The sequence below is a fragment of the Panthera uncia genome, chromosome C2 (genome assembly GCF_023721935.1).
Source record: "Panthera uncia isolate 11264 chromosome C2, Puncia_PCG_1.0, whole genome shotgun sequence".
NCBI classification, from domain to species: domain Eukaryota; kingdom Metazoa; phylum Chordata; class Mammalia; order Carnivora; family Felidae; genus Panthera; species Panthera uncia.
This window is the reverse complement of record NC_064810.1, coordinates 28121313-28145105: the sequence shown is the minus strand read 5'-3', so window position 1 is coordinate 28145105 and position 23793 is coordinate 28121313. Positions and strand designations below refer to the sequence as shown.

Here is a 23793-nt window from a genome sequence, read left to right as displayed (position 1 = left end):
CCTTGATTTTGAGGGAGTCAGTGTCATAGGGGCTTGGTGTAAAATCAGTATGTACTCTGGCACGGCCACAGAATGGTCCAGAGTATGGGCCATCATCATCAAGTCGAAAACTGTCCCGGTTACTTGTACCATCTGAACAACTTGTTACTCCACCTGATGAAAGCAAAGCAGAAGTTAACGGTTCTCTCTGAAGGTTCACAAAATCCTGAACCATAGTCTGGATACAGCTAAGCAAGGACAATGCTGAAACATCAGATGCCAGCCTTTTGAGGGGGTTCTAAGTGATGGATTCCTATCTTTTTTTTCTGCCTCCCAGTCACTCTCCATTCATGACCTCTGTCTCTGAGCCATAGCTGAACTTTCTCCAGCCAATCTGACTCCTCTTTCCTCAAACACTAACCAAAAACACCCTCTCACTTAGTCTTTATGATCTGATCTAGTAGCATAGTGTTTTGAGCACTGAACACTTGCTAAAGAGGCAGACAGTATAGGCTTAACTCCCTGTGCAGGCCAGACAATTAATTTCGTACCTGTAAACAAAGACAAAAACCTATAGCAACAGTTTGATCTTTGTATGCTACTGATCATAAACGTTCAAAGAATAAGACCACAAGTTTCCCCATGCTTATCACAATACAGCTGGAATACTCTCCCAAACTTCATATTATGTACCACAAGCCATTTTGAAGCAACATCTCTATGCATAAAAGATAATGCTTTTGCTTGTTGTTTGAGTGTGAAGGAAGGAGGATATGTACCTGTACCCAAATGGTTCTAAACTTTCTAAACTGGGCTTTTAAAACTCCTCCAAATCCTTGTTCTCTGATCCTTTTCCCTTCTGAGTTGGAAGCTCAGGGAAAAAAGAGAAAACGGATTCCATTTTGGATGCTTGCGAGATGGAGGCTAAAATGGTTCCCAGTGGAAGTAACTCTGTTTGTCCACCACTCTCTGTTGTCACCTCACTTTTTCTTTCAGTATGGCCCTTCAGTGTTCTGTTCAATGATGGAACAGCCCTGGTTTCTCTATATATTCAAATAATTATGGCAATACGGTAAAGAACCTTAGAGATGCTCCATATTGTATATGAACTGGTATAAAAGAAAGGTGAGCTGCATGTAATTACAGAAATTAAGCTGCATATTACAACAGCTAAGTGGGCCACCGTTTCCTCACACCCTCCCTTCCATGACCACTTCAGGCCTCGGCTTTAAACGGTATGCTCTAGTTAGTAAAATTCTACCCACATTCAGCATTACAGTTTAGAATTTTAAAACTTCCAGCAGAAATGAATACTAATGAAATCTGAGTTTCATGCATGCAAAAATATATCCTTCAAATGTTTCTGCATTAGCTTTTTTTTTTCACAAAATAACTGTTGTACAGCCAATAGGAAAATAAAAATATAATTCACAATGTTTGAAACATCTGGTCTTTGTGATCTGTCTTCAAATAAGAGAAAGTTGATTTCAAAGGAAATACAAGATAAATAAACCTTGTGCAACAACAACAACAACAACAACAACAACAATATTTAAAGCCCAGAAGAAATTAGAAGGATGTATAACAGTATACATATAATAAGTTAATAAGGCATCTTTCAGTTATCAGTAGTTTCATCCAATTATTGTAGTAGAAATGTGACTGAAACCTGAATGAATTCCTTCTTAGAAACACATGCTGATTCATTTGTGTCACCTAATTAGTGGTATTCCTTCTATTTAATATTTACATAGTATTTCACTCTTTACTCATAATGCTGGATGGAGACCTAAAAAGTAAATGTCAGAATTGATGCATATGTCCTGCTCTTTTCAGAATACTTCAGGTAAAATGGAAGGAAAAAAATGAGAGAGGACAGGAGAGGGAAGAAAGAAAGAAAGAAAGAAAGACAGAAAGAAAGAAGAAAAAAGAAAAGAAAAAAGAAAAAAGAGGGAAGGAAGGAAGAGAAAGAAAGAAAGAAAGGGAAGGGGAGGGTGGGAGGAAGGAGAGAAGAAGAAAGAAAGAGGAAAGAAGAAAGGAAGGAAAACAAAAGGAGGAATAAAGAAAAGAAGGAGAAAGAGAGGGAGGGAAGAAGAGATAGAAAACAGGATTTTGTTTTTCTGAATTCTTCAACTCATGTTAGTAATTATGATGCAAGATAATCCTAGTTCTCCCAAGCATACATTTTTTTATCTTAAGGATGAGGATTTAGTTACCCAACGTGATCTTTTTGAGACATGCCCCTAAGAGCCCTGCCAACTACAAAATTAAGTTTCAAAATAATTCATAATTCTAATATGTTGTATATCATTTTAAACAATAGCAATTTTATGGATTCATCATATCCTACATTTTCACTATTTCTCTTATGAAGTAGCTGGAACCTTGTTGCTAATGTGATGAGCCCCAAATCTATTGTTGTTTTTCATTTGCAATTTGTTTCTTTTGCACTGTTTTTTATTTTAATTCTGGTAGTATTAGCATCCAATGTTATATCAGTTTCAGGTATACAACATAGTGATTCAACACTTCAGTACATTACACAGAACTCATCATGATAAATGTACTCTTTAATCCCTATCACCTACGTCATCCGTTTCCCCACCCACCTTCCCTCTGGTAACCATCAGTTTGTTCTCTATAGTTAAAATCTGTTTTTAATTCTCAGACCTCCCAGTTGTCCCTTATTCTATAGCCTTACTTGATGAACTCCACCCACTGTAGAGACTATCCATGGAGTCACTGGCTTCGAGGGAGATCTTCTCTGTGTGAGATCCAATCATTGGGTCACTGTTCCGGTATGGGAGGGTATCCTCTCCATCCTCCTCATCCTTCAGAAAAACATCAGAGGTTAAGTGCAGAGAACTGATTTCCTTGGAGATATTCACTGTGTGCATTGATTTAACAAATGAGACATATTTTAGCAATAAAATGCTTAGGAATACATCAGCATAAAATATGAGAGTCATTAATCTTTAGTTCAATTTCTAGCAAAACATATTATACTTGGAAAAATTCTTTAGATGAAACATTCCACATTATGGAATTCAACTGAAATTATAATAGTTCATTTGTAAATTAGGATGAATATCACATCAAGACTATTTAATCAGAAATGTTAGATTTATTAACATCTATGCTTTATCCGTGAAAGCATTTTTATTTCTTCATGTTCTTATCATCTATTTACCACCATTACTAATCCTTTGAGATCTGATATTACAAGTTTAAATTCTGCATAGTTGTTTCATGTCAGTTATTTGCACCCTACCAGATCACTAGATATGAATAAAACATGCACATTTTGCAATTCTAAAGCAAAGCTTATCTAAGAAGCTTTACAAATCTCATACCGTGCTTGCACACCTAGTCAAGTGAAAAGCAAATCCCGCATAAAATTAGGAAAGACAGACAATTTCAAAACAAATTACATCTGCTTGAAAACATCTCAAATGTCTTCCATATTCAGATTTTTGGACAAAACCTATACATTTCTTAATATTCATCAAAATGTAATTCAATATTCCTCATTTATGAGCATTTCTAAACATTGATGAAGTTTCAGAATACATATATGCTATGTATTCAGCTCGATTCTCTGCTTTTATTCATTCTTTTATTCACTTGTTCAGTCATTCCCCATATGTTTATAGAATACCTTGTAAGTACCTCTCATGTTTTTTGGAACTAGAGATACCATAGCAAACAAGGTAACAGGGTCCCTGCTCTAATAAAGTACGTTTAGTGTGATGGGCTGTGTGTGTGTGTGTGTGTGTGTGTGTGTGTTGTGTTTGGGGACATGTGTATAAACAAAACGGGCAAGAAAATTGCAGAGAATAGGTGCTATGAAGGAAATAAAACAGTGATATCAGAGGATTAGATACTAAGATTAAGGTTGGGGAAGGATAGCTGATTTAGATGGAGTAGTCTCCAAAGACTTCCTCTACAAGGTAGTTTATGTTCTGAAGTTTTGACCTGAATGCTAAGATATAACATATGTGAAGATTTGGAGGCAGTTTTCTAAGAAAAAGGAAAATAAAGAACAAAATAATTAAATTCAGAATTAGTTTGGGTTATGCACAGGAAGACAAAGCCAATGTAGCTGGAGCTGAGTGAAAGCAGGGACAGTTTTAGGAGATGAGCTGTGAGATGGAGACTGGAACCAGATAAGGGAGAGCTTTATAGACCATGTGTGGTGGTCATGGAAATGTGCTACTCAGATCTTTTGCTGCAGGACCCTTCTTTGCCAACAGCCCAGCTACCGAATCCACCACTGTGTCTGCATGGAAGCCATGCTCTCTGCCAATCACTGAAAGAATGTGGGTACCATTTGAGTCGATTTGGGAGGATATCGGTCTCCTTTAGTGAAAAACTTTGGTTCAAGGACTGTCTACCAATCTGGCTAAAGCTTTGTTCCTCTCCTTTCACAGGTGTCAAACTTGCACTGTAGTCTGAAAGCTTTCCCTACCCATTTATTTTTTCTCTACTTTATCCTTCACAGACATTTTCCCCAATAATCTTTGGTGTGTCTATTCCTTTCTTAGGCTCTGTTTCTCAGAGCACTGGAATGAACATACCATAGTAAAAGAATGCATTGTGAAGGCATTGTAAAAAAAATTTAATCAAGGGGAGTGATGTATTCTGAATTCTACTTTTCAGAGGTCTTTGTAGCTTTCATTGGAGAATGGTTTTTATGGAGGAAAGAATGGAAGAAAGACAACCAATTAGGTGATTATTATGGTACTTGAGGCAAGAGAAGTTGTTGTTATTGTTTTTGTTTATTTGTTTGTCTAAAGCAGGAATAGCTTACATGGAAGAATTAGGGGTTTTAGATAATGCTTTGAAGTTTGAACCAAGAGGATGTGCTGATGAATTAGTGTGAAAAATGAGAGAAAGAAGGAGTTTTGAATGATTCTTAGGCTTCTTTCTTCTCTCCTCTCCTCTCCTCTCCTCTCCTCTCCTCTCCTCTCCTTTCCTTTCCTTCCTTCCATCTAGAGTTATGGTAGTGTTATGGTAGTGTTGTCTATTACTACTAGGAAGACTGGACAAGAAACATTTTTTTTGGTAGAGCATAGAGAATTAATAATCCAGTTTTGGATATATTGGGTTCCAGTATCTATTGTACATTTAAGTGATGATATCAAATTCACAAGTGGTTGTTTAAACACAACAGATAAGATGTCATAGCTAAAGATATAATTGTGAAAAGCAGTCATGACATTGGATGAGATCACTTAGGAGGAGAGAGTACATTGAGTAGAGCATCTAGGAACAAGCCTCAGGAAGACTCAATATTTAGAGAGACAAGAAAAAAAAGCAAAGCCAAGAAAGGAAACTCTGAGAAAGAAAGAAAGCCAGAAGAACACTCAGTTAGATGAACCAAGAAAAGATGATGTTTAATATATATTGAAATCATCACTTGTCAAATAGAGTTGAAAAGTAATATAAGAAGAAAGAAAAGTTATCAGTGAATTTGACCACACAGAGGTCAACACTGATTGTGACTACTGTTTTAATGGAGTACTGGGGACAGAAGTCCTATTAAAAGGGGTTAAAAAGAGAATGGACATAAGACATACATATCAATGTAATAGAATTGAGAGTCAGAAATTAATCCCTATATTTATTACCCATAATTATGGCCATGTATTTATTATCAACTGATTTTCAACAAGGGTGCCAAGAAAATACAATAGGAAAATAGTTGTCTTTTTACCAAATCAGTGTTGAGACAACTGGATATACACATTCAAAAGAAGGAAGTTGGACTCCTACTATATTCCATAGAAAAATTAGTAGACCATACACCAAAATTTAAGAACTACAACTATAAACTCTTAGAAGAAAACACAGGAGTAAATCTTTGGAACCTTAGGTTAAGCAATAGTTTTTTTTTTTTTTTTTTTAAATACAATACTTAAAGTTCAAATGAGAAAAAAAAGATCAGTTGGGCTACATCAAATTATAAACATTTGTGCTGCAAATGTTACCATCAAAAAAATGAAAATACAATGCACGGAATGGGAGAAAATATATCATACTGCAAATCATATATCTGATAAGGACCTGTATCCAGAACATATTTTTAAAAACTTTAATGTCAACAGTAAAAAATAAATAAATAAATAACCCAAGATGCCTGGGTGGCTCAGCTGGTTAAACATCTGACACTTGATTTTGACTCAGGTCACAATCTCATGGTTCCTGAGATCAAGGCCCATGTCAAGCTCTGCCCTGACAGCATGGAGCCTGCTTGGGATTCTCTCTCTCCCTCTCTGTCTCTGTCCCTCCCTTTCTCTCTCTCTCTCACTCTCTCTCTCAAAAATAGATAAACTTTAAAAAACCCAAATAACCCAATTATAAAGTGGGAAAATATTTGAATAGACATTCCTTTAAAGAAGATATATACAAATGGCTCATAAGAACATGAAAGATTCCCAACATCCTTAGTCATCAGGGAAGTACAAATCAAAGCCATATTGAGATTTCACTTTACACCCATTAGGATGGCTAGCAACAAAAAGACAGTAACAAGTGCTGACAAGCATGTGCAGATATTGGGATGTTCACACATTGCTAGTGGGAGTGTAAAATGATCAACCGCTTGGGTAAGCAGTTGCTAATTTCTCAAAATATCAGATAGTTACCATATTCCCAAGAGAAATGAAAGAATATCTCCACACGAAAACTCACACACGAATATTTATAGCAGCATTATTTACAATGGCCAGAAAGTGGAAACATCCCAAATGTCTACCAACTGATGAAAGGAAAAATAAAATCTAGTTTCCCTATAAAATGGAATCTTAGTTGGCAATAAAAATAAATGAAGCACTGATGTTTGTTACAACATATGACATACTGTTCTTCATGTACTATATGTGTGATCTTTCCAAGTGTCTGTTTCCTCTATTAAAATAGGAGTAATAATGTTGTTGTTGTTGTTGTTTTCCATCCAACTTCTGGGAAAAATTATTGAGGGAGAAAACAGATGTTTGAAGTCCTCCCTAAAACATCAAGTAATTCTATGTCTGTAAGAAGAATCTTTGGCTATTTTAAGAAAAAATTTAACAAAAATACACATGATTAACAGAGGGTGCTTACCTTTTCCTCAGAAAGGGCTTTGATGTATTTTTTACCCACTTTTTTCTTCATTGTCCAGGAAATAGCTCTCATTTTTTTCCCTAAACTTCCTCCATTATTTGAAGTTTTATTTTGTTCTCCATTTTCATTTATGGATTCCCCTTCATACACCTAGTTAGGATAGTTTACAAAAGATAGAATAAAAATCATATGACTTCACTCATATGAGGACTTTAAGAGACTAAACAGATGAACATAATGGAAAGGAGACAAAAATAATATAAAAACAGGGAGGGGGACAAAACAGAAGAGAGTCATAAATATGGAGAACAAACTGAGGGTTATAGGAGGGGTTGTGGGAGGGGGAATGGGCTAAATGAGTAAGGGGCACTAAGGAATCTACTCCTGAAATCATTGTTGCACTATATGCTAACTAATTTGGGTGTAAATTTTAAAAAAATAAAAAATAAAAGATGAAATAATAAAGCAATAAAAATCATTTATTTGAAAACATTATTAGAGGGAAGGTTCCAAATTTGTGAACTTCATATACATCGTATACCGCAGCTTCCAAAGTTTCAATCTGGACATAATACATATTTTTAAAGTTGTCCAAGCCTGGTTACATGTGTTATGAATTCAGAAAATCAAACTTCTGATGTCGAAGGACCTGAGCTTCACATCTAAATTTTTTTAAAGAATTTAGCTATTCTTTAAATACCTGTACAGTAGAGCCACTTTAGTTTTACCCATTTTGAGATGCCAAAAATAGAATTAAATGCCAGGAATAATGCCAGGCTAAGTCTACAGAGATGGGAGATACTTTATTGGAGGCTTTAGAAAGGGTATAGTGGGCCTTAAAATATCCTCTTGATCCTTATAGAAATATAAATGGTCATTTCTTAAAAAGTTTTGGAATTAAGTAAATCCACTGAGAAAGTGCATTTTTTTTTATCTTTCAGGTAAGTATCCCATACATATTTCCCACATTGTCAAGCAATAGTAAATATGAACTTCGTCCAGCCATTGGTACAAAAATCTTCAAGTAGTTAACATGTAATTTATTCTTCTAAGTATTTAACATTACCTGATAATATATTTGTTTCTTTGATTGATTATTGCCTGCATCTCCCACTACGAGATAGGCTCCATGAGACTAGAGATTTTGTATTTCTTACTTATTCTAAATGTCTAGAATACTTCCAGGAACTGACAATATTTTTTGAATAAGTTAAACTTCTCATGTAGAACTTTGGAGTGACTTTTTTTTCTTGAAGGACATACTTGGGTTATATATCCTTAATATCTCAGATTGGCAAGAAAAGACCCTTTAAGGTCATCTAAGCATTGCCCACCATTCTCAGTGGATGGACAGCCAGATATTTCTTGCATATACAGAAATCAGGGAAACTTCTCTTTAGTGAACATGAATATTTTAATATGAAGGTTTAACCACAAAATTAACATCATTATTAATAAATATTATGTTTTGCTTCGTATCTTACCCCAAATTGCCTGTGATAAAGATGAATGGACAGCCAATTTAAGTACTTATTGAACTTTATTAATTTCTACATTCAAGGTTATAAAGGCAAAGAGTTTTTGCTTAATCCAAAAGCCCTGAATAAAATATAACTTGGAAACACTTTAAATTTTTAAAGTTAGCCCTTTTCTTCTCTCTTCTCCCTATGTAAACTCTACCTTCTTTGTAAAACTACAAACTTAAAAAATAATAATAATTAAATAAGAAAGTATATTTTTTATTACCACCAGTGTTAAATTACAATTGCCTAAGCATCAAAAAAGTATCACAAATATTTGTAATTTTAGGTTTTACTATCATTCTTTACAGAAGTTTCGAAGAAACTACCTCAGCATATTTTAAACTTGCACACTTTTCTATACTGTTCTCTTTCATAGCCTGGATTACAACTTTATTAGGTATTTATTTACAATTGTTGTTGCTTTTCTAAGATCTGTCTCTCCCTCTAGACTTTAGGCTTCATGTATTAGGGATCTTCATCGGTTATTGCAGTAGTAATTTCTGAGTGCCTACTGGAAACCCTGTCATAGAGTAGGTGTTAATAAACACTTGTTAAATGAATGAATGCTGAATTGCTGAAAAATGTGTGAACTACTTTTTCAGGTTCACTAAATTCTTTCACAAATTACTAAGTCACCATTCCTAATCAATGAACCTGAATGAGCCTAAACTACTTTTACAGGTTAACTCTAGAATTATAAAGTAAATAGTAATAGAATATATCTATGTGTGGTTATGGAAAGTTGAAAGTGTATATAAGATTATAATTGGAAATGAAATATACGCTTTCTCACATAGGTCTGTATATATATATATATATATATATATATGGATAAAAGATGATATATGTAATATACATATGTATAAAAGGGGATATATTATACCCACGTGCATATATGTATACTAATGGATATATTTAGAAAGTAATAATAGATGCCATTCTATTTTAATTTCTTTTGTTTAGAATTTCCACTACTGAAATAAAATTATTTAAAAATATTATAGATATATACACATAAGAACCTGAAAAGTATGTTGAGAAATTAGGTATGATAAATGGAAAAATTCCTTACAAAAAACAAAAAGTAAGCATACAATAATGACAATGAGTAACTAAGAAATAGGTAAGCTCCAAAACCTACTGATCTAAAATGTATCACATGTGGAGTTGTTGAATCACGTTCAATGATAAACATGTATTCTTAGTTTTCTCAATATATATCCTCCTTTTTATCATTTTATTAGTTGTTATACCTTTCATTAATCACTTATCACAGTTGACCTTTCGTTTGTGAGATAGTATAACAGAATGGCAAACTTGAAGTCAGACAAGAAACTGACTTCTGTCTTTGTCATTTATTAACTGTGTAATTTAGAAGTAATTTTCCTCAATGAAATGTCTTTCTTCAATGGTAAAATAGTAATGTTAATAGTTCCTACACTATAGGTAGGTAAAGTGTTTAGTGTTGTGCTTATATGATGATGTATTCAATTAAATGTAGATATTATTAGGGGCGCCTGGGTGGCGCAGTCGGTTAAGCGTCCGACTTCAGCCAGGTCACGATCTCGCGGTCCGTGAGTTCGAGCCCCGCGTCAGGCTCTGGGCTGATGGCTCGGAGCCTGTTTCCGATTCTGTGTCTCCCTCTCTCTCTGCCCCTCCCCCGTTCATGCTCTGTCTCTCTCTGTCCCAACAATAAATAAAAAACGTTGAAAAAAAAATTAAAAAAAAAATAAAAAAAAAGTAGATATTATTAGAACTATTACTATTATTATTATTTACACTTAATTTTATGGGAAGCTTTTCTCGTGCTACATCTAAAGTGTTCATGATTTGCAAACGTGTATGTAATGGTCACCTATGAGACATTTAAATGCATATGGTGGAAATGTGAGTACAACTGAACAACTGTATGCTCTCCTTGACAAACTTACAACTAAGCCATTTAATTATGCAATTAAATTAAAGCAATTACAACTTACATAAAATTTAACATATACATTGTTTTATTGTGGAAATGCTCAGAAAATTTGGGAATATCTGTATTACTTTACATTGTAACTCTCTTCATAAGTTCATGTTCTGCTTTTCCTAATATGTTAGGTTTCTTAGATAGCTGTTGACTTTTAACACCCAGCATGGTATTAGGTACTAAATTGTTTGTTCATTTATCATAAAAATATTGGCAGGACTGTGATTTTCAAATACACTTATTTTTCTTACTGTACTTTGCAAAAGTGATATTGGCTTCATAATTTTTCATAATGTGTTTGCCTAACAATTGTAACAAAAATACTAACCTCAGTTGAATCATCTGGTTTTGAAATGGAATGATTCCGAAAACGATCAAAATTCCCAAAACTGCTGCTGCGCTATAAAATAGGAAAGAGAAAGGAAAGGGCATTTAGGATTTGTGACTTTCGCTGATAAAATTGCTAAATATATTAGATTATGGTTCAATAAGTGCCAGTATAGTGCAATGATCGGATTAAAAAAAACTTTCTCTCTGGAATATCTAAAGGCACTGAAGGTATAACTATTATTAACATTATAATATTTACGGTTGATAAAATGCCTTCATATGTTTTATGCTATAGTGTTAAGCACCTTGGAGAAAATCTATTACATTATTTTCAATTGATAGTGTTACTTCTGCTCTTGGGAATGGCAGCTGAAGAATCTAAGAATTCTAAGCTGAGCCTTCTTGAAGTGAGTCAACCGCAAACTTATTTCCATGAGGGAATAGCAAGAATTGAGAACTAACCGACTAATAAATATATAACAACTAAACAAACACAGACATCTAAGTAGATCCATCAATATGCCTCATAAAGATCATATTTGTCAAAAAGCCAAAACTGAACACAAATACATTTATCACTGATAACTTGATCATTTGAGACTCTCCACTTGGTGTCAGAAAGAGAAGGCATACACAGAGACCTGTTCATAAATTGAGAGCAGCGTTTAGGCGTACACAGTCTAAGGCTGGGAGTAAAACAGACTTTGTCCACATTTAACATGGAATAAAATGACACCTCTGGGGAAATTTCATTCACTGGTTTTGACAAAAAGCTCAACATGTTAATGGAAGACTTGTTCCCTTGGATACTTTTTGCCTACAAAACTAAATTTTTATTCTCATGTATGTAACGCATTCTAGGCAGGTAATTATAAATAATCCCTGATATGTTACAAAGTAAATTATTATCCTAAATACATGTTCAACAATCGTTAGGGTCATTGAGTCAAAACACTGATGTGTCTTTACTGCCTGTTTACTTTTATCCATTGTTTGGAATGGTGGCTATCTGATATTATGCCCTTTATGTATCCATAAATCCTCAGAATATGTTCTATACAGAGAACTTAACTTCATTCCAATCTTATGATATTTTCAAAACAAGCTGGTGGTATTGCAAAACAACCTGGTGATTTGAAAAGTTAACAATGGGCGTCTGTAATTGATAAAACCTTGTATTGTCTTTTCAGAAGTCACAGCCCAGATTAGTTCAAGTCAGTTTCAAAGGCTCTTCCTTCTTCCACGCACTCTTAGACTTATGTTTCCCCACCAGCTATCTTTGAAACTCCCTGTTTCCCTTTTAAATGAGCTGAAAATAAAAAGATCCTGACGTGTGACAAGGGGTTAGCTTGATAGACAGTGTGATACATAATACCGCTCGGAGGATGCTGGCTGTGTTAGACACAATTAACGCCTTTTGCTGACTCGCCACCCCTGCTGAACCAGCCCTTCGGCTTGTGGAGAGAAGAGAGAAAGACAAGGGCTGAGACTGAGAACCACACTGGAAAATACGAAGTCTTCTCATGCAGGGCTGACTAACCTAGAATGACTTCCCGAGCATTAATCACTTCAACCTGCCTAGTAGGCATTTCCATGAGGCTATCACCGCCCAGAGATCACGAAAGGGAATTGAATGTATTGTTGTCCTGCTTATAAACAATCTGAACACAGGGAAATCTGTTACTCTTATATACTTGAAACATTCTGATGGCCTATTGGAGCCTATGCCTGGGGCAATTTTGTAGCCTGCATCCAGCCTGTGTCCTGCCTATTAAATATTAATGAGGGTTACAGCATGATTTCCACCACTGGATAATGGGTCCTGTTGCCCAGGAGGGCACAGAATAGGCTCACTTCAGCATTTCTCAACACTATCTTCTGCCATTAAGTAATCAATAGTCACCACCTTTTAAAATTAATTCTCCCCTCATTATATCAATAAAGAGAAGCAGATTTAGAAGTAGTGGCTTAAGAAGTCTCTAGACTATTACTTTGGGTTTTGTCAGTCATCTCATTGTGAATCACTCGACAGCTTTAAGCCAGAGGAGTATAATATCAATCCATGATAAGACACCGTTAAGAAGCGAATCAAAGCATTTAAAATGCTGTTTTAAAAATTTCATTATTCTCTAGTCTAAAAGTTAGTGACTTTCTGAGGTGGTTTCATAATGTATAGGTTACGGCTTATGATGAAAGGGCTAATGCCTACTATGAGGTATGCACAACGAACAAATTTATAATTTGTCCTATTAAGTTTCTAACAAAAAGGTGAATCATGTGGAAGCAAGCTGGCTTCCCAGATAATAGTCCTTGATAAATGAGAATGTATTTGAATATCAATAATTTTGCATTATAATCATAATGGATTAGCTTTAGCAAATATTATCTTGTGACAGAAGCTCCCATCAAGACAGAGCCGTTATATAAACGAATAGCTATCAATGGGAACAGTAACTTAAATAAAACTGCAATTCATGTTTCAGATAAGTCTTTGTTTCTGTTGACATTAGATAATATTTAGTTTTAATTCCACTCTTTCTCTATTTATGCAATTTTTCCTTCTGCAATTAGATATGCATTTGTAAAATGGCACAACATTTATGGAGGGTAATTTGGCAAAACTAACAAAATGACATATATATTTGCCCTTTGACCCAGGAATTCCATATACCAGAGTATACCAGAGATACTCTTAGCTATAAACTGATTTACACATCCACATTCATTGTAAAATTTCTATATTATAAAAAAGCTGTAAACCCTAATCTTCGTCAAGATAGGTTGAATGATTTATGGTAAATCCAAACAATAAAACAATACAACTGTAGAAAGTTAAAATGTATCTCTTTATACTACTATGGAATGATCTCCAGGATATAGTGTAAGTGAAAAAAGCCAAATGTATGTAGAGAAAAATGTACGTAGCAGGCTGCCACTTATCTAAGGATTTAAATATATGCTTAAGTTTTAATACAGGCAAATACATATTTTCTTTCTTAGAGAAATGGGGCAAAATGAATGTACCTTGTTTTGTAGATTTGACTTTAAAACTATGTAACTTTTACATATTTTTAGCAGAAGTAAATAAAATAAAATAAAAACAATCCTGAGGTAGGGGGGCACCTGGGTGACTCAGTCAGTTAAGTGTCTGACTCTTGATTTTAGGTCAGGTCGTGATCTCATAGTTCCTATGAGTTCAAGCCCCTCATCAGGCTCTGCACTGGCGGTATGGAGCCTGCTTGGGATTCTGTCTCCCTCTCTCTCTCTGCCCCTCCCCTACTTGTGTTCTCTCTCTCTCTCTTTCTCTCTCTCTCTCTCTTTATCTCTCTCTTTCAAAAATAAGTGAATAAACATAAAAGCAAAAACAAAAACAAAATACTGCCTGGGTGACTCAGTCCTTTGACCATCTGACTCGATTTTGGCTCAGGTCATGATGTCACGAATGGGCTCCCCGCTAACAATGTGGAAACTGCTTAGGATTCTCTCTCTCCTTCTCTCTCTGCCCTTCTGCTCACGCTCATGCTCCCTCACTACTCTCTCTCTCTCTCTCTCACACAAAATAAGTAAACTTTAAAAAGATAAATAAAAAATAAAAGCAATCCCTAAAAATTTCAAATAAAAATGAAACGAACCTAATTGTATGTTGAATTGGTGGCTTAGAGAGAAGAATTCTTTTAAGTGATTTTTAAGAACAGTAATTTGACTGTCCAAAGAAAAGAAAACAATGACAAATTAAATGTTAACCCATTTTCAGTAATCATATTGTTATTAATACTATCAGTATATATAAATACATATGTTGAGGGACAATGAAAATAAGTAATGATGTTAATGACATTTGCAGTTAAGATTCTCAGTCAAAATTCTCATAGTGGTCATAGCATAAAACAATAAGCTTTCAAAGCCTACTATGGCTAAGTCAAAACAACACAGGGGCCATTCTGAAAAAATTCTCACTGCGATAGATTGCATCCAAAGATGGGATCATTTTCGTATCAATGGGAATAATAAGTGAATATTGAAATATATCAAAGTTCATGAGTTCATAATGATACCAAAAGAAAAAAAAAAAAAAACAGTGGCCACATTTGGAAACATTACAGTTATATTATGAAAACTGGCAAATAAAGGGAAGTACTTAAATATTTAATCTGCTTTTCATGTATGAAATATATTTCAGAGTAAATAGTTTATGAAAAAAAAATTTATCTTTGTGTGTGTGTATTCTAGCTAATCAATTAAGAATGGTGAAATTATGGAATTACTGAAACCCCTGAGGAAATAATGGATCCCAGCGATAATACTCAATAGGTCCTAGAATTTCAAAAAGAAAGAACCAGAGTATGTGTTTCATAATAGTAGCACCTAATCCCACTAGTGAAGAACCTAGTAAATAAATTAACAAAAGCAATCACACCAAACTTCTGTATGTAACTACCAGATTACATAAAATACAGAGACAAGGGAGCATCTTAAATGACATCAAAAAGATGCAGTGAATCAGAAAAATCTAGACAATGAGAAAATCTACAGGACAAATAGCCTGGTTTCTTCAACTAATCGATAGAAAGAAGGAACACATAGATTAATAACCTCTAAGAATTGTATGATCAAATATAGCCCATGGATCTTGTTTAGATATAGATTAAATAAACCACTATAACAAAAACAGCCAGGACAAAACTGAGGACATTTTTTTTTTAATTTTTTTTTTAACGTTTATTTATTTTTGAAACAGAGAGAGACAGAGCATGAACAGGGGAGGATCAGAGAGAGAGGGAGACACAGAATCTGAAACAGGCTCCAGGCTCTGAGCGGTCAGCACAGAGACCGACGTGGGGCTCGAACTCACGGACCGTGAGATCATGACCTGAGCCGAAGTCGGACGCCCAACCGACTGAGCCACCCAGGCGCCCCTGAGGACATTTTTTAAATAACTAGCTATTTGATGATATTGAGAAAATACTGTTATTTTTTAGTTGTAATTCAAGGTAACCTAGTGAGAATATGAAATTTATGAGAATATGAGAATAAAGTGTATGAGAATAAAGAAAAAATATGACTGGTCATTATTTAATGATTAACCAGGTGATAGATACATGAGGTAGATTGTAGTAACCTCTTTTTACATATTCTTGAAGCTTTCCCTAGGAAAATGTTAGGCTAAAAGAAAAAGAGAGAGAGAGAGATGCACCTATAAAATATCTAAAAAATAATTTACAAAGAGTTAATCACGTGTGGGGGCAGAGAGGTTCATGGGAAACTGTACTTCCCTCTCAATTTTGCTGAAAATCTAAAATTACTCTACAAAATAGTCTTTTAAAAAAAGTTGATGGTCACATAACTTTCTAAGGAAACAATTTGTAAAAATATCATCAATATTTCTTAGCTCATAGTTGTTTGGAAGTATAGACATATTTAAGGAGAAAATAAAGTTCTGCTTTCCAAGTTTATTTTAGAACAACCAACTTTCTGACATTGATGCACGTTATTAGATTGACTTTTGAATACTATCTGCAGTTACATGAAGCAGATTACTTTCTTCCACTTAGTCTACTTGGTTTCCACCTAAAAGGGCTGAGCAAGTGTCATTTGGTGTGTTTGAACATGTGTGTGTGTCCCTACACATGCAATGAATAATATAAAAGAACTTAAGAGGATTCATTTTTTTTTTTTAGTCAAAATTTTTCTCTAGTTTTGTTTATCAATTCTAATCATTACAGAATGTCATTACATGATATACAGATGACAGGGTTCTTGGAAATGATCTAATCCTTCTCAGTGAGGAAACTTATGGGAACAAGAACTTGCAAAAATAAGTTCCTTCTTTTTCAATTCTTCACACTGATGTGCTCTCAACTATGACATTCCATTCTAAAGTTTTGATATTGTCTTCCATTTTCAAAGGAACTTGCTATCTAAACAGGGTGGAAATTTGGAAAGTTAGCTTGATAGAGCAAATGGAACTAAATAGAATTCTTAGAACCATGGCGAGCCTAAATTTATCAACATGAAGGACAACTGGCGGCGGCGGCGGGGGGGGGGGGGGTCTCTTTTTGAAAATGTGAATCAACTTTTTGGCCAAGGCCAAGAGAACTTGACCCTTATTTTCATTTCTTAACCAGCCATCAACTTTCGGGGTATTTAAGTAAAATCTTATCTCCAGCCGTTTGGGTAAGGAACTGGTGGAAAAGTTTCACAGTCTATTTCAAAGAAAAAATTTGCATATCTGACTCAGACATCCGCAGTATTTTGAAATGTACTGGCAAATTAAAAATTACACACACTCTGCCAATGCGTTCTCACATCTTCTAAATACTGCACATAAAGCAATGGTTAGTAATATGCTCTTGAAGATCAGAATTGTTTCAGCATGCACTTGTGTGAATATTTTCCAATAATACTATGCTAAATCTCAATAAGCTTTCAGCCTTTATCCAAAGGCATTCGAGGATTTGATTGTCCTAACTTAATTAAGGTGCTGAGATCTTTTGAGGAGTGCGAAACAAATTTAACTCACTTAGAATAACCTGTTAGGATTGCTTCAGTGTTAAATAATTACACTATCATGTGGTGCCAATGGAAGATGGTTGTGTGGAGTGTCAGGGGGCTGCAAACTAAAAGACTGCCTGAGCTGTGAAACATAACCTTCAACACTAACATTTTAACCTTGAGTAAAGGCCACCCAATGTTCAAACATATATCAATGCTCTAAATATTATTAATGTAGATCTGGGCTCTTGGAACAAAAGTTAGTTTACTTGATCTTTCTGGTTCAGTGTCTTTTCTGTCAACTGCAAAATATCTAAAGGAAATGCAGATTCTGACTCCACTTTAGTGTTTTAAAGTTGTGTCAAAATTTCCATGTGAAGCTTTACTTTCAAAAGTCGATGTGCACTAGAGATGTTTTCTGCAAATTGAAACTGCCTTAAAGAAAATTACCCAAATGAAAGAAACTAGAATTAAAAAAAAAATCAATGCAGAATGACCCATTACCTGTAAAATGGTTCTTCATATCAGCCTATTTAATGTAAAAAAACAAGTTTTGTGAGTAAAAAAGACTCAGATATTTAAAATTGTCAATTGTACCTCTGCATGATTTATTACTGTATGTTATGATTTACATTACATCCACAGATTGTAAGTCATGCTGCAGTTGTAAGAACTGAATGGAAATTAAGATAGTCTATTTTAGTTGAAAAGAGTTTTTAAAATAAATAACATCGATAGGTCTTAAATATCTTTTTTCAGGTAAAAAGCATAATGTGGCAAAAGTTCAGTCACCTGATATCACCAATTCTTACAAAATCCTGTAGAATAAAAAGGAGATGAAAAACTTCTTAAAATGTGACCATAATCAGACTACCCTGAACTGATCAGCTTCTTGTTTTCCCTATTGTACAGCTTCTGCTTGGCTCGCTCACTCCTAGACTATTGTTATATATAGTACACTGTCTATTCCTTCATTCTCTCTTTCTCCAACTACTAAACCCATTAACAAATACACTAAACGGTCCCTCTTGATCCTCCTGGAATTGTTTCATTATACCACTGCTTCCTTGAAATCTTCAAGAATTTCTCCAGGGAACCCACATTCATAGCTGTTCTAAGCCGCAGTGGCTTCTCTGCCTGCCTTCGTGCTGGAAGGCAGATGTACCAACCAAGGGCTCTTTCTGCTTGTATCCAGTTGCCCCTGAGGATCTGCTTTGATTTTGCCTTCTGAGCCATCTCCCTGCGCTCTTGGAAACCTATATTTGCTCACTTTGGGAACTTTGGCCATATAATGGCCAATATACCACACACGCAGTCTTTCAGCCTCCACATCTGGTCAATTCTTTCTTGAAATCTCTGTTTTAGGCATTTATTTTCATTACTGCTGGTCAAATATGTGCTGATAGCCTCATTCCTGAGCCAACCCACTAACATTCAGCTTCTTAGTCCCCACACTCTTGCTTTTCCAATCCTCTAACACCACACCATTGAACTAATTTTCCAAAAATACCAGTTCTTATCATTTGGTTCCTCTCAAAGTGTAAAGCTTACTCCATATTGTTATGATGGTTACTGAGAATTTGCTCCATTTATCGACAATTATCTCATTAAATAAACACAATCACCCTCTGAGCTCAGTATAGATGTCTCCAGTTTACAGATGAGGAAAACTGAGTCTCATAGAGTTTAAGTAGCTCTTCCTTAGGCGATAAAATAAAGCTCAAACTCAGCATGATGCACATCCATGGTTCCCCATGGTATCAGGTAATGGTAGTCAGTCTTATTCGGCAGAACTTCGGACAGTTCTTGCTGGTCACTGTGGACACGTTCACTTTTGCTTCTAAGCTGTTGCTTGTGCTGGTTTTTGTTATTTTTGCAAGGAATGTTCTTCCTCTTTTTTTTTTCCTCCCACTCTGATCCAGTCCATTCTTCAAGGGCAGGACCCAGGCCCATCTTGCCTATGAGATCACATGCCAGTGCCTCCTCAGTTTAGCACACAGTGGTTGTTCCTGCTCTGCTATGGCTCTTAAGTGCTATATAATACCTCTGCAGAAAAGTCCTACTGCCGAGAGGTGTGGGAAAACCACAGCAGATAACATCCTACATTCCTCTTCAGGGTAAATGCCTCAAAACCATATATTTCATGGTTAACACAAAAGCAAATTATAAGCTGGTCATGTCATAGTCACAGAAGATGATTTGCTGATGTTTAATTAAAGACTGTAATTCAACATAAATATATTATGCAGTTCAACACAAATAAATTAAGTGGCTTCTATGGCTAAACTTTATAGTTGGGGTCAGGCTGTCTGCAGGAATAAGACAAGAATCTATCCTGGAGGAAATTACACTCTATTGGTGCCATCAACCAAATAACTTCAATCTGTAAGAGTTAAATAGAATCGTATTCAAACGAATGGTATACAAATATAGAAGCAGTTCCTTAAAGCAGATTATATTTATTCACAAAATAAATGAACTTAATAATGTATAATAGATGTCAACCTGGAAACTTATATTCATTCACTAACGAATACTAATTGGCACCACTTAGTGCATGAAAGGCATTTTGTATACATATGTCTATACCTATGTTATTTATAGTCAGTCTAAAGAAAGGCAAATTAAAATGAGAAATTTTTAAATTAGCTGAAATCAACACAATTTGAATTTGCCTCAAAAATTATTTACCCTGAGAGATTATGTGGTTGCTGACTGAGGGACTCTTTAAAAATCTCCAAATCCAAAGATGGTGATTGCTAAAATGATGACAAAGAAACAAAAAGGTGATGGGCCACACACTATATATTGAATGGAGTACTGGATAACAAAAATGTGTCTAATATAATTATTTCCTGAACTCTTCAAGGGTTGTTTCTAGTGAACATAGTAATTTTGGTCATTATAAGTGTGTATTCGGTACAAGAATATTTCACTGGGATTTTTCCGTTGTCTGGAAGGACTTTCTCTCAAAACCAAAATTGGCAATAAGTTTTCAATTCTTGCACCAGCACAGATAGTTTGTTTAAAGCTTCACAAAAAGCTGTGTTGAGATGAGTGAGAGGAGTTCTGAAGCCATGTTCAGGCTTAGAATTAAAGAGATAAGGATTAACTGTGTCAACAATGGTTACAGAAGATACTATGTGTTTTAGGGAAGACAGTGGGGAGAGGGATAGGAATTATAGGTAATAACAAATTTGATGTATTTACCATCCTTACTCTCAGTAACTTTCCTGAGCATTTCTTATTACTAATTTTGTTTTCTAAGTACCTTGAAAGTGAGAAGGTGGTAACAAAGATAGATGATTTACATTTCCAGTTATAAAAATATGTATTATCTTTCCATAAATTTATAATTTGTTTTCTATTGTATGAATATTAGATTTTTTCTACTTACAACCAACTATTAAATATTTTAACTGTTTGCACATAATTATCAGCCATTTTCATCCTATAACTAAACTCCAAAAACAAGTAAATACCTGTGCAAAAAATATATAAATAACTGTATAAATAATCTTCCTGTGTAGGATCTGGTTAACAAGAGAAGATAATAGTGAATATGAATATGATGGTGAAAGAAGGCAACAGTTATTTAGGAGAAGAATAATTTTCAAGTACTAATCATAACAGGCCTTCCTAAATTGACCATAATCTTAAGTATCAAAATTCTGGTTTTCTTAAAAAATACCTGATTCTTCTATTCTACCTTTTTTTTTTTTAAGTTTATTTATTTATTTTGAGAGAGAGAGAGAGTAGGGGCTTGCAGAGAGGGAGAGAAAATCCCAAGCAGGCTCCACACTGTCAGTGCAGAGCCCCACACAGAGCTTGAATTCACGAACTGTGAGACCATGACCTGAGCTGAAACCAAGAGTGGGCCATTTAACCGACTCTGCCACCCAGGTGCCCCTTCTATTTTAGCTTTTAATGAAATTATATCATATGCATTTTGCATAGTTTCGTTAATCTAAAAGACAAACTATTAAAAATATAAAAGAAATTATGTCTTCATTTTTATCAAAGGGATTTAAAAAAGCATAAGAGTAACTTACTTAAACTGAGCGTTCTCTTTCTGAATCTTAGACTTTTTTTTTTTTCTTTTCGATAACCAGAGAGAGGAAAAAAGTCTTGAAAGTGCTTCATTAGCATGGTGAAAGAATATACTTTTAAGTCTATTATGATACTTTTTAACAGACTTAACAGTTAAATTTTGATTAAACTTTAGGTTCCTGAACAATTTCCTACCATATTTACCAATCAAATGTTTATACCACTAAATTCAGTTACTCCAGTTTAAAAAATAAAATCATCACGAAGAAGCAAATACTCATTGTTTGGAAATAATGGTTAAATAAAGGAATGCAAATTAAGTCAGGAAAACAGAATCCATTATAAACTTCCCCGTCAAATTTTCTGGAACAAAACCTGTTACTCTCATTCGTCTTCAATGTCCTCTGCATTCACGTGGCCTCTGGGTACATAATAACCTTTCTAAAGGTCTCCTCAAGGGATATTTTAGTCATGCAGTGATCTCCTTGAACACAAGTAATGACAAACAATAAGCTAATTCTCAAAAAGTTTTTTTTTAAGTCATTTTTACTACTTTTAAATGAGTGTGTTTGATGCATGATTTTGGTCCCCCTGATTAATGGTCACCGCCGGCCCAGCTTCTGGAGTTGTAATGTTTCCGTGAGCTTCCCTCCAGCAGAGCTCGACCATTAATCCAATGGCATATGTCAGCTCAGCAGAGCAAGGTCACTCTTCTGCTTCAAGGGGAACCTTTTTAGAAATAATAAAACTGACAGAAAGTTCTTTTTTGCATGCTTTATGCCACCTGAGGTTGAGTGCTGCAGTTAATATCATAAAGCTTATAAACATTCCCATCTCAGGCAGCACCCGCTGCCACTATGGTTAGGAATTTAAACGTTTTGTCCTTAGTAAGAACAGACATGTTTATGTGGGGCAAATATACAGTATGTAATCCCAAACAGGGAAAGAATGGGTGGGAAAAAAACAGTAGTAAGTTCATGCTAGGATATTTGGAAGAGATGTTAGAGTTCTATAACTTCCTTATTATCAATTATATTCTCTTTTCAGCAAATTTGGGTTTGGCTATATAAAGATTTCGGTGTATTGAGGGGTCGATAGTGATGTTGAATGTAATAGTTGTGGTAGAAATGAACTCGGTTTATGATAATACTAAAGCTTACAATATCATGTCTGACAACGGTAGAACATTTACCTTGGAAAGAATTTTCTTTCCAAAATTACAAATTTGCTGTAATTATTTGTTTTATATAGGTAATGGCTGCTTTAAAATTGATAAATAATTATAGTGAGATATTTACAATCTTAAAGTAAGTTGAAACACAGATGGCCTGAGAAAAGATGATGCCTATATATAATAACTAGTAATATAAGGAATACATACCCATAAGCAGTATAAAATTTATATATTTAATTATTCATTTTATTACTTTTCCTTATTAAAAAAATCAATGCTGCACAACTGTAACCATATGAAATATTCAGAAAAAAACTTCTAGAAAAAATATCTAGATTAATGCCATGTCACTATATATACTATAAAATAGAATTTACTGCAAGGTAAACCTGCTTTAAATCTTATCTCAGGAATTTAAAGTATTAAATTTAAGGAAAGTATAGAAAGGAAACGTCATTATTTATATTGAGTTGTCTTCACTGTATGTATGTAGAGAAAAAGTGGTAACTCAGGCTCATCCATGCTAGGAAACCAGTTCCTTGGCCAGGTCTCCATGTCTAATGTCAGACCCTCACTTTATCAAGTAGAGAAACTTTATTTTTCAAGCTTTCTGAAATAAACAATCTCTGAGGGACTGACTCATAAGCTAAACTAAAAAGGTAGCAAAAATAGCAATACCAAGTATTGATGAGGTATGAGAAATTCAACTGTCAGGAAAAATGCATATTCTTGTTGACTTAGCAAAGAATGTTCTCCCCTGGAGGAAACACTGTATGAGACACAAGATCACTGCTCACAGTTTGTTTCATCTGTGTAGTAAAAGCCACAGTAACTCGGCGGCATAAAGGGCTAGAGGCACGCACGAAGCTACATGGCCTGAATTGCATCTCTTACCTAAGTGAGCAAGTCTGCTGAGCCAAATGGAACATTTGCTTCGGCTGATGGATGTTGTTCTGCAGACACAGTGGCACATTTCTACTGTCCCACTCCTTTCTAGTCTTCCAGCAAAGCAAGCCCCTTTGCTAATGCTTTTCTTTTCAGACATGTTAAATCACAATGTTTGATTATCGTTTTGTTTCATTACATTCTGATTCCAACAATGGTTACTTCGCTTTATGTGGGTGTTACCCAGATCTTTCTCAATGACCCATTTGTAAACTATGTCCTGGGGT

General features: G+C 34.8%; 1 protein-coding gene across 2 annotated transcripts in view; it reads right to left on the bottom strand.

The window, feature by feature from the left end:
* SAMSN1 (SAM domain, SH3 domain and nuclear localization signals 1) overlaps nt 1-23793 on the bottom strand; it is a 156465-nt gene that overhangs the window by 21562 nt on the left and 111110 nt on the right. For both annotated transcript variants that reach the window (XM_049627988.1, XM_049627987.1), the window contains 4 exons: nt 10904-10975; nt 7084-7233; nt 2681-2810; nt 2-153 (listed from right to left, as the gene is read on the bottom strand). In XM_049627988.1, coding sequence (XP_049483945.1) covers nt 2-153; nt 2681-2810; nt 7084-7233; nt 10904-10975 — 504 coding nt within the window. The remainder of the gene's footprint in view (nt 1; nt 154-2680; nt 2811-7083; nt 7234-10903; nt 10976-23793) is intronic.